The sequence below is a fragment of the Pinus tabuliformis genome, chromosome 3_2 (genome assembly GCF_031772625.1).
Source record: "Pinus tabuliformis cultivar Carrire ecotype Pingquan chromosome 3_2, CPIR1, whole genome shotgun sequence".
Lineage (NCBI taxonomy): Eukaryota > Viridiplantae > Streptophyta > Pinopsida > Pinales > Pinaceae > Pinus > Pinus tabuliformis.
This window is the reverse complement of record NC_142302.1, coordinates 70,166,880-70,179,325: the sequence shown is the minus strand read 5'-3', so window position 1 is coordinate 70,179,325 and position 12,446 is coordinate 70,166,880. Positions and strand designations below refer to the sequence as shown.

The window sequence follows — 12,446 nt, the reverse complement described above, 5'->3', positions numbered from 1 at the left end:
TTCAACCATCTAACATCACAGTGCATCCTGTGTGTGCCCATGATGCCCTAAACTCCTCCAATCTTTTGGTGCAGTCAACCTTTTCATCTTGAAGAATGTGGCCTCTAAAGTCATCATAAGAAGGGACTTTGTACCCTGGGCCAACAATTGCAACAACATCAACAGCAGGCTAGAAAAATGGATTATTCCTTGCAACGCTGAAAGGAATATCATTCCAAAGAAAAAGCTTGCCCAACAACTTGTTAGCTTCTTCTTTCTCATTTTTTTCAAGTATTGAAGAGATAGATGGTTATGAACCAGTCGTGGTTTTAAGAACAAAATATGATGAGACAGCTATAGGGTTGGTTGTAGATATTGATGCTGAAGTAAAACCAGTGCCACTCTCATATTCACCTCCTAACACTCTATTCTCTGCTAGTTGACTCCTCAAATCTGACTTGGATTGTTTGGTTTGCTCTATTTCTTCCAATGATCTGAAGGCTCTTCGGATGATTTCCAGATTTGTATTGGTGCAAGGCCCTACCTCATGTTCAGGGATTTGTGCAAGGTGATACTTCAATCTATACACCCCCCCGTCATATAATGCCCACACAACTTGCAAGACGAGTTTGATCTGTCAAACCCTCCATCAAGTTCACCAAATTCCCACAAAGGGTCCAATTTCCTTGGCATGTTTGTAACATGGTTGAATTCTTGAGTTTTAATGTTAGATGAAGTTTGAAGTTGAACCTAGGGCACAAGAAGAATTGCAAATTAAAAAAATAAAAATAAAATTTACATACAACACATTGACTTTTTTGACAAACAAACAAAAAAACCTCAACTCAATGCAACAATAATATAAACAAAAAAAAAATGCACATTCAAACCCAAACAAAAATGATACAAAAAAATCGAGCACAAAAAAAAAAGAACCCTCTCCACTCTATGAACAAAAATGAACAAAAAAAAAAACACAACCAAATCCACTCAAAAATCATTGATAATCAATGGGTTATGAAACCCAAGCAAAAACAAGAAAAAAACCAAAAAACAATGGCCAAATTTGGTGCCCATACCCGGAAACCACGCTTTGCCGAAGAAATTTGATCCAAACTCAAATTTGTCTGGCTTGGGATGCTAAAATCTTTTGCTTTTCTCCTTCTCTGCCCTTGTAGTTGACTTCCTCTTCCCCTCAACTCTCAAACAAGCCCGTTGTTTGAAAAAAATGACAAACAAAAACCCAAAAATCGCTTCAAAAATGAGCTGTTCGGAGCACCCATGATTTTTTTGCATAAGATCACGATTTTTTGGCGATTTTTCGAAAATAAAAAAACGCAGAAAACATCAGCAATTAAATCGTCTAGACGAAAAAATCACGATGTTCACAACACTGCTCTGAAACATACCCACTTCTAACAATAATAATAAAAGAGAGAAAAGATTTACAAAGCATATAAAAGAGAAATGTCCAAAGAAGATCCAAAAGCCAAAATCTAAAACTTTGGCCAATTACAGATACAAACACATTAGCATACAGTATGTAGAGTTAGTGACTTCTAATACGAAGCCGTCATTATCTGGGTTAGAGACAAGGGTAAAAAACTCGGTCTTATAATTTATAACATGTTTTGACTTCAAACTGCAAGGGTAATCAAGCAATTAAAGGGAAGCTAAATGGTTATAGATGACCATAAAGAATCCAAACATTGGGACGGTTTTCATGAGAAATAAACTCTACTGATTTCAAGACTCGTAGCTCAGATACAGAAATATAGATTTCATTACATAAATTCGGAAGGTAAAATACACTCACATAAAAGTTTCTGACGGTTGTCGTAGCTTATCTTCTCTGATCTTGAAATCCAAATGCAACTCAATTTTTTCTGAGCTCAACAGAAAAACTGAAAAGTTGAAAGCCTTTATGCAAACGGATGCAGCCTATGAATGTACTGCAATAAACAGCCCCAAATATAGTAGTTTTTGAGAAGTTCCTGTGATCAATTATGTGTTTTCAATGAAGCTCTTCTTGGTTTAAATGGAGCAAACTCATATTACAAATAAAGTAGGCCACTGGGAATGAGTGTTTCGGGCGTAGTTTCTTGGAGAGGTTCGGCAAAGTACATCTCTTTCATGTCTGGTTTATTACAGAAATTACAGTACAGTACTAATGAGTGAAGGCATAAATGACTGTGGAGATATAGATAGCCAAGGCTGTTGAAACTAGACCAACCAAAGTTAAGGTTGCCCTCACAGTGGAGCTTCTCCCACAGGACAGAATGCCCAATCTGATCTGTATCACGTTCACCATAGACAACATCAAGAATACGCACCCCATTACTGATCCTAATGCCGAGGCAAGCATTCCAAGCCTTAGCAGCTTGTTGTTGATGTGACCCTTGACTGCGTCATGAAGATCTTTGCTGTTATTTATTATGATTGCTAATTTCAAGCTCTGTGCAATCAAGCTGGAGAATAGAAATGCACTGAATGATGTCACTTCAAATATCAAAACGTTCTTAACAATGTCTTCACCTGCATCACAGGCGCCACTTTCCTCTAAGCTCCTCTGCCCACGAGTTGCCAATGACAGCCCAACGAATACTGCAACCGTGAACAACGAGTTCACATTCACTAGGCCATCCAAGGCTGTAACGTGCACACTTGTTGTTCCCTTGCTCAGAATCTTGTGAATCTCGTCTATACCCTCCGCGGCACTACATGCCCACATGGAAAAATCCTCGTTAATAGGAACAATTACGTCCTACAGATACTAAAATCCGAAAATCAAAACAACATATCCACATAGAAATGTGTCCTATTGAAGGAAAAATTGATGCTCTAAAGATCCTGAAAACCAGTACCCCATAGAAATATGACGAACTGGCAGTACCCCCGGAAAAATACGACGAATTTATGAATAAAAAATGCCACGATTATATTTAAAAACCCAAAAGTTGATCTACAAAATAAACCAACAGAGATATCTAATTCATATTGCAGACATCTTTTAAAAACCTAAAATCTCAAACGAAGAACTACGCAATAACCCCATAGCAATAGCTCGTATGAGTAAAGATATAGTTGTAAAACTTTCAAAAGCCTAAAAAACGCAAACAGAGTGGAAGGCCCGAATCTTACAGAATCGAATGACCTGATGCCATTGCAAATATGGAATTCCTCGTGGTTCTCGTTCAATAACCAGGGTAAGGTTCTTCAAGTGGGATCCAGATGAACTCCCCACAGCAATATGTTTCACACATTTTACGGAAAAATGCCCCGTGGGTCAGTTGGGCTGAAACACGCAATTTAATATTTTTATATCAGAATTTGCTGTGTATTGGAGAACACTAGAAAATGACGTCTTTAGGATGAAGCAAGCTAGTGGCCCACTTCATTAAGAACAAACAGAGGCTGTATTGCCCTCCCTGGCTATAATCAAACAAACTAAGTATATGTCTTGCAGAGATGGACTGGAAAGAGGGAAAATTGGGGGAAACTCAATATAGACAACTGAATAGGACAATGCAATCAGAACGCCTAGACCTCAAAATTAATGCTCTACCTGGTTCGATAATTTAAATTTTAAAACAAAATAACCGAACGACATATACCCATGTGAATATACTGTTCAATGGATCAGTTCTGAACAATATTGTGAAGTATTGCAGAGCTGTTTATCACACTTCAGTCGCTAACTATATATCCAGGTATTTCTTCAAATTATTTTCAATAACAACTCCCAACTCAGAAGGCAAGGCAGATTTAAATGGAGAGTTGGCTCCATGTTATCACCCCGAATCCCCGATATCTGCAACTGCCCTCGATGGGAGGGCACGAGGAAAACTCTTTTCACATTAACTCAAAGCCACCCTCCCCTTCCATAAAGCCTCTGGTGTTACGGAATCGCTTTTGCTTGATTTGATGGGTATAGTATTAATTTTTCGGGCTATCAAAATTCGATGGAGCCTCTGGTGTATTTCCACTTAATACGGAGTCTCTTTCGCTTGAATTGCTCGCCATGGTCTTCATGTTTCCAAGCTATCAAAATTCTTCAAATGGTTACGTTGAAAATCAATACACAAATTTATTTTCATCCACTTGTGTGTGTTTTAATGCGCTTTGGTTTTTATTTCTCACCTATGTTTTAATGCGATTGGCTTTTATTTAAAACAAGTGCTTTGTGGTAGGTTGGTCGGTGTTGAAGAAATTAAAAACCGAGTAATATAAAGATGGTGTAAATTTGCTTAGAAAATACCAGAAAATTTAAGTAAGAAATTAAAAATAGAGTAATAAAAAGAGGTTATAAATTTGTTTGGAAAATAGTGGAAATTTAAGCAAGATTTTATCTAGTAGAATTTTTTGAAAATTTCATATAAACACAATTCAAATGGTCTCTAATCTCTAATTCGGATTTTTTGGAAAAAAAAATGGTTTTTTTAAGTAAATTTGTGGACTCCCTAACAATGCCATTAAAAATATATATATAAAATAAATAATTAAATTTAATATAAGGAAATAAAATGTGTTTTTCTTAAATAATATTATTTATTTATAAAATTTATAAAGGAGAATTGTTATTTTCTATTTCAAAATTAAATTTTTAAATGAAATTTAAAACTTGTGAAAAATAAACTTATATGAATAATTATTAATTGTAAATTAAATATCAACATTATCGTAATAAAATATAATAATTTTTTAGGGGAATTCAATATGAAAGAGTTTTAGGACACTAGATTTCTATAGATTAAACAACTTAAACTCAAAGTTTTTTAAAATCTCTCCAAATTTTGATAAAAGTAAAATAAATATATATCATATACTATGCTAATATAGTGTATAAAATATTATTATATTTAAAAATTCTTCACAAACTTAGAGTTTCAATTAAAAAAATAATTGAAACAATTTTTAGCTTTTTCTATCTACAAATTTGTCTTAAAACTGACTTTTTTTGAATTCGATTTTGCAATAAGACTTTACCAATAAAATGATATAACTAGATATAGCATAAGGCTTCATAAATATAACAAAAAAACTATTGCAGCAAGAAGAATGCCTTACCACATCTTATTGTAAAATGGACCATTTTTCTAAATAAAATTTGCTTATATATTAATTTCCCTATCTAATTAGAATATGAATTTATTAGAATTGCAATAATCTCAAATACCTAGGAAATTGGTGGGTGTGAAGCCACTTAGCACGAATTTAATATTTTTAATTTATTAAAAGTCAATGCAACCTAACAAACTCTATAACTCTATAACACACTACAACCATTGATAAGCATTCAGACGAAGCATATGCTTAGCCTTGAGAATCAATCTAGGCCTCAAAAAAAAAAAATCAATAGATCCTCATCCACCTTAAGTTGAAATAGGGAGCCTTCTGAAATAAAAATATTTTTTACACAAATTATATGTGTGTGTGTGTGTGAAACAATGGACACGCAAGTGTATATGTTAATTAGTTGAACTCATGAGGTGTTCTGTGGCGTTTAGTCCCCACTAAATCTAGGTTCAAACTTCATGGGGAGGGATTGAGGATGGAAACTACCTCTGGGGGAATTAAACTATGCCAAGTTCAACCAAGCTTCACACAATCTAGGTGATAACATCCCATGGGTGGGTAGATCATTCTTCCATGCAACATTAGAGTTGACTCTAACCTAAACTCAACCTAGTTGTATATGTGTGTGTGTTTTAATAGTTGTGTTTGATATATATTGATAGGTAATAATATTTCTCACATGTTATATATATGCATAAACATATTATTAAAAGATTTAAATTTTAGTAATGGTGATGAGAACATCACAATTTCATGGTGTAGTTTAAATGTTTTATTTTATTTTTGGGGGTTATATTTTTCAATGAATTGTCTCTTAAATTTAGCTAAAAATTGTTAGAATGACAAATTTATATTGTCAAAAATTATTCAAAACTCTTAATCCATTTATACATTCAAAATTACATTTTAACTAACAAAATTAACAATCAAATTAAAAGTTATATGGTCAAATTCCAAACAAAAAAAATGTAAAACAATCGTACTTTGTCCAATTTCACAACTTAGTTAAAATATGTGGAAAAGCTACAAATATTACTTTTATGATAAAATGTTTTGCATATATTCTTAAAAATATTACATGAGAAATGATTCTACGACTATAATTTCTACTAAATTGTTAAAAAAAAGATTGATGTGTTTTCTTATGAATCCACTTGGAAGAAAGAAAGAAAGAAAGAAAGTATTTTAACGTCCACGAGGCTAAAGATAGCCTATGGGACATATTGTTTCTTCATCTGCTTGATGTATTAGGCCCTCTTTTTGTGAAGCTTCAAAATAAATGCTCCCAACTTCTCGACAAACCCTTCGCTAAATAGATTATCCCAAGAGCTAGCTGCCACCATATATGCATAACTTTCCCTGTTGTCTTAGAAGGCCTCACATTTTAAAATAAAATGTTTTTTTGTTCCCAGTTTTTCGGAAGAACAAAAAATGCATATTCTTTCCTCCCACACTTCCTTTGGACTTTTCCAGCGTCATGTTTCACAACGGAGTTGATGAGAATTAGTCCTTAACTTACCAATAATAATTTTGGCTCTCTAAGAGAAAGTGGCCTCTCTGTATGCTTTTGGTTGATGACTATGAGTGGTATTAAACACTCCAATATGGTAATTTTTCTTTCTTCCAAGCTCCTTATCCCAAGTATGCTTGTGGAACTTTTCCATAACAAAAGCTTTTATCTCTTTGTTGTTTATGGGACACGCGTTCAAGCAAATACCCCATTTACTAAACCATTTGTTATTTTGTTGCATCCAATTTTTTTTGCTCTTGCACAATCTATCATTAAAGACAACCTTAGGCCATCTACCCTCTTCCATTTGCTCAATTTTTTTTAAATACCTTATGACTCGCACAATAGCAATTGCTTGAATTGGAGTAGTCTTTGTTTCACTTAACAAGATATCATAAGGAACTGCACTTTTAATCTTAAATTTGTTTGTAATGAAAGGCTTCTGAATTTTCTCAATTTGTCTCCACTGCATGTCAAATGTATTGCTGGCCCATAGTTCACAACCATAGATAATCACCATAATCACTAGAAGCCCAAAAAGAGTTTGAGTGGTTTTCCAATCCCATAACTCTACCTCTCTACACCTATTTTGAAAAGCATAAAATGTTTTCCAACCCCCCAAAGTTTTTTTCTTTCTACAACCGTTCCAGCTTAGATTTTTGTTGAAGTCAATTCTGAGGTATTTGTAATCCTCAACTTCTTCCAGAATGTTGCCTTCAAAGTAGAACTTATGTTGGTTACGTTTTCTTTTCTTAGAGAAGACAACTGCTTTCGTTTTGCTGATATTGACTTGCATCCCCACACTTCTACAAAAATGCTCAAGGGATAGTAAGTGCTCTTGCAAACCAAGAGTCGATTTAGCAATCAGAATAAGGTCATTTGCATACAAAAGAAGTCTTATAACAAACTTGCCCAAATAGATACCATCACCCCCTTGTGAATTTAACCACTCCTCAAGCTTGTCGATATATAAACCAAAAACGTTAGGAGACAGTGGGCAACCTTGCTTGACCCCGATATCGCTTCTAAAACTTTCAAAAATGCCCACTGAAGTTCTAAGTTTGACTTTCACCTCTTCATATATCCTATGCACAAATGCTCTCAAACGTTTAGGAACCCCAAGTTCCTCCATTCTGTGCCAAAGCTTATCCCTCTGAACTGAGTCAAAAGCTTTTCTGAAATCAACAAAGCAACAAAATACTTCTTCCTTTTTCTCCCAAACTTTTTCAATGATGTGCCTTAAAGTTATACAATGATCAACTGTGGAATGTTTAGGTCTAAAACCTGCTTTCCCTTTAGCACGCTTATCTCTTTCTTCTGCCCACTTGCTAATTTTGTTTTCTAGCATGCTTCCAAATAGCTTTGCAAACAAAGGGTTTATCATGATGGTCTTATAATTGGAGGGATTATTGACGTCAACGCTCCTGAAAAGAGGTATTGCTAGACTAGTTGTCCAATCTGTGGGGAGCCCTTATTGTATGACGTTGTTGAATATTTTTGTAATGTGAGGTGCAATAATCTTTGAGCCCCACTTTAGATATTCTGCTTGGATTTAAGTTAAGTCTTTTTCTTTTCCAACACCCAACTTCTTGATACCCATCTCTACCTATTGTACTGTGAAGAGTTCAGTATCAGTGTTTACCAAGGGGGGAGGGTCAACCTTGGGAACCTGCTCATAGAGTTGTCTTGCATAGTCAAACCATTTAGAAGTTGTAATATTATTTCCAATTTGTATCTTTTTTGGTTGGAGCTCCTTCCAAAATAATTTGGGATTATTTTTCCCAAGGAAGATTAGTTCTTCCCTCCTTGAAACCATGAAATCAACCTTTTTCTTGCTTAATAATTGCTTGTAAACTTTGAGCTTTATGTTATCCTTGTTTGACTCTTTCCACATTCTCCTTGCCTTTTTGCATTCCTCGTCAAACCAAGCATTAATCGGAAAGCAATTTGTTTCAGACTTCTTAATTTTTGCTCTTTTGCACTTTGCAAGTGCGCATTGAATTAAATGTGTTAATTCATGACTATGAAGGCTATGAATTGTAATTTTCTCCTTCTCGAAGAGCCTCTCTAGCATCATTTTGAAGGTCTTACAACTTTCTGGGGTCAAAAGAATTCTGCCCTATGGGCGATTTTGTTGGACATGCTGAATTTCTGACTCTAATTGTTTCTTTCCAATCCAAGAGAAACATAAACAAATTGGCTTGTGATCTAATTTCATGTCCCACAGCTGATCTTCAATCAAAACTTCCTCCATTTTCTCACACAAACCATGCGAGAAAATTAGATAATCTACCACACTTGCTCCATTGTAAGTATTGCAAGTGAAATTATCAGACTTTGCCCATCTATTCAAGCCATTACAAATGACTAAATCAAAGACCCCAAATAGAGTAAGCAATTGTTCACCAAAGAGATTGCAGCCCTTGTCCTCTAAAACTATTTCCCCCTAATGATTACTTTCTTCTATAAGCCAAATAGGGTCACAATCATCTTTACAACAAAGAATGCTAGCTTGCTTACTTGCAGTCCTAGCATTGAAACCACCCACTATAAGGACTTCACCTAGCTGCGAATATGTTGCAATATCTGCTTTTAAGGTTGCAAATGGATCTTTATGGTCAAGCCCTCTACCTTTGTAGATTTTTGAAACTTGCGACGCAAAATAGCATGCTGCAATTCTGATTTGGTTTCCATTTTTTGATATTTTAAACCAAATGAATTGCTTATTTGAGCCTTCTTTTTCTAACTGAATGAGACGACCTTCTTTCTCCCTCAATAAAACCATGATACCCCGTGACCTTTACCATTCCCTGTTGCCTTGTTCCACACTGCCATTTTCCAGTATCCTTCAAACAGAGGTGTCTTGCACCCTTCATGCTCATGTGTTTCTATGAGGCAAATTACGCTCTATCTTCTGCAATAGGCCCTAACCCAAGTCCTCGTCTCCATCGGTAACCTCTGCAGTTCCAACAAACTAACCTTAAGGAAACATGGGTATGACTTGATTGTTATTTATTTTGACACGCAAGACTCACATTTGAGTCTTTGTCCCTGCTTTCCCATACTGACCTTGCTTTCTGATTTCCTGTTGAAGAGTTTGTTGCCTCTTCTTTATTACCATCTTGCTGCTCTGTTTTGGAAGGAGGTCCAAATTGCGCTATCACAGCTTTGCCTCTATAAACCCATGATCTCTTGCCTTCATCTCTTGTTGCCCTAACCTTTAAAATTTCCTCCCTTCTTTCCTCCTGTTGTTTTATAGTTAAATCTTCTTCTAGGAAAAAACGAGAACCCCTCAAGAGATGTTTCTTGCTTAGAATGATATATTTATCATGCAAGCTAGGCATAATGACTTTTATGGGTCTGGCTTTCTCCCCGTTAAACTTACCCACCCTCCATGCTTGGCATATTTGTCCTTGCCTGGCATATTTGTCCTTGCCATAACAACTTGTCTTTCAAGAAGTCTCTTGCAAGGTCAAGAGTACATTCATTTTTCCCATAGTCTTTCACCCCTTTAATAATTATGTTTGCTGCCCTATTTTGTCTTTCCTTGCCTTCACTATCTTGCATGTTTTCAACCTGAATATTTGTTTCTCCTTCCTTATTAACACAATTGCTAATAACTTGAGCCTAAGTTTTGGAAACTTTGGTGGAATCTCCTTTCGTTTCTTCTCTTGCGTTCTCTTCATGGTGTTTATTTGGGCAATCATTTTCCCTTTATTCAGAATGATTTCACATTCACCACCTCTGTACTTTCCACTACAGATTTCTTTATGTTTTGCACATCCGCCTTCATGTTTAGAACTTATCATTATTCATTAAGAGACAAAAACTTGTGTTCGAAATGAATATGTTAATGCCTCGGAATATCATATGATATCAATTGATATTGTCATCCTAAAATAGTGATTCATGGTAATGATCAATGTGAAAAATATAAGCAACTACATCTTGGGTGGGGAAGATAGGGTTCATATATCAGACATTGATTTATAATATTAATTTGTACTTTGTTAGTTTGATATTGTTCAATATTGATATATGTGGTTATGAGAGATCATTTTAAAGATGATCTTAACACTAACAAATTTTAGGTCCATATTTTTGGTGCGTTTTTAAGGATTTTTCTGTTGTGTTTTTCATTATTTTAGCACTTTGTTATAAATTCTTTTTTCAACGAAGTAAAGAAAACAAAAAATAAAGCGATGAACGAATAGTTATGGTTTAAAAAAGGCTCCCTTTTCTCATATGACTTAATTTTATCCCAACTCAACATGTATAGTCAACTTTAACTTCATGTTGTTGGAAAATTTAAAGTGGTCACTTATTATATCAATTTTCTTTCACTTTAATATTTGTTTGTGAATTTAGTTAATCTTCTTTATTCTATAGTTAAATCTTTTTATCAAACAAATATCAAGAATGAAACAGTAACAATAAAGGACACAGAAATTAGGATCTGAGCTATGGCAAAACCCCTCCAAGGGGAAAACACGGTAGAATCTCCTCTTCTTATAGAATCTATTTCTAATGAGACAACAAAGACCCAAACCTTAGACCAAGTCCTCTGCTTAAGTACCAAGTAATCCCTTCCAACAAGTCCTTCCTTGATCTAGCACCAACCAGCTTCAAACTGTAACTTCGACTTCCCAGCTTTAATACTACTTCTTCGACCTGCAACTTCGGCCCTTGAAGTTGTTGCAGAAACCCTAATCCAACCTCCTCTTGAGACCTTCCTTGAGCAAGACATCTCTAACCAAGGTCAATGAGGTCACTATAGGGTAATTCTTCCTTCCAACAACAAGATATTGCACTTCATCCTACTTCAACTCAAATATGCAATTTCAGCCTCTTCTGTAGTTGTAGAAACCCTAGTTTTCGCACGTGTGAGAGAGAGAGCCCAAAAACAGATTTTTCCTTGTCTTCTTGGATTCCTTTTGTCTTCTAGACCTTCACTCCTTCTTCCTTGTCTCTTCTTGCCCTAGATCAAACCTTTTCTCTTGAGATCGAACTTCTTGGTGAGTGAATGACAAATGAGGTTAAATTGCTCCTTTATATATCCTTTCCAAGGGGTCGAATTCCCTCCTTTAGGTTGACTTGAAGTTGTCAAGGTCGACTTGTAATTTTGGAGTTTCCAGGACTTTCTAGACTCAAAATCAATTCTTTTTCCAATTACATTTTGTCTGAAAGGGTCTTATAAACACGATGTTGACTCCTATGACTCATGACAATAAATCCTAAGACCTAACAAACCCTAGAAGCACGAAGAACGTGCTTTTACCTAAAAGAGCATGAAACCCATGCTTTAAAATAATAACTTTTTATTTTGTTATTTTGTTTGTTACATAGGATACATATTGAAATGAGTACAACAACAATTATGAAGACCAACACTAGTTCCATTTTCAACACTCCCTCTTAACTAGGGAAGTATTCATAATTGTACAACCAGTGTAACATCATTCTCAAAATTGAAGAGTTCTCATAAGAAGAGGAGGATCGATAATCCAAACTGTAAGCATCATCATTATAACCAATATTGTCATTGAGGCCTAACTTGACAAGCTCAACTTCATTTGAGGGCATTATGCTAGGAGGCTTTATGTGTGATACTGCATTACCTTTACAAGGAACGTACATGTTGGCTTGGTGGGGCCAAAACCAAGTTCAGTGTTAGTTAGCCAAACAAATCCCTACACTAATGGCCCTTTCAGCATCAGCCCGTGGAGCATAGACCGAAGTCTCTTCTGAAGCAGTATGGGGGGATGCTAGAACCTAGTTTCCGCACCCTACGATGGTCGTGATGTCGATTTATTCCTTCTATTCCTGCTTTCGCATAGGTCGTTAAGTTCTAGGGCTCTGTCTTCCTAACCCCTTATTCCTC

The 12,446-nt window shown here is 35.4% G+C and overlaps 1 protein-coding gene across 2 annotated transcripts; it reads right to left on the bottom strand.

The window, feature by feature from the left end:
* Positions 1-1,744: 1,744 nt before the first annotated feature.
* On the bottom strand, positions 1,745-4,053 carry LOC149179892 (uncharacterized). Of its 2 annotated transcripts, XM_089415838.1 has the most exons (4): positions 3,594-4,053; positions 3,121-3,274; positions 2,515-2,696; positions 1,745-2,382 (listed from the first exon to the last, which is right to left on the bottom strand). In XM_089415838.1, exons 2-4 carry the CDS (start codon positions 3,141-3,143, stop codon positions 2,147-2,149), a joined length of 441 nt encoding a protein of 146 aa, XP_089271964.1. In that variant the 5' UTR covers positions 3,144-3,274; positions 3,594-4,053; the 3' UTR covers positions 1,745-2,146. The 2 variants fall into 2 exon arrangements, with proteins under 2 accessions (XP_089271964.1, XP_089271963.1); XM_089415837.1 differs by having other exon boundaries at positions 1,745-2,696; positions 3,594-4,048.
* Positions 4,054-12,446: the final 8,393 nt, after the last annotated feature.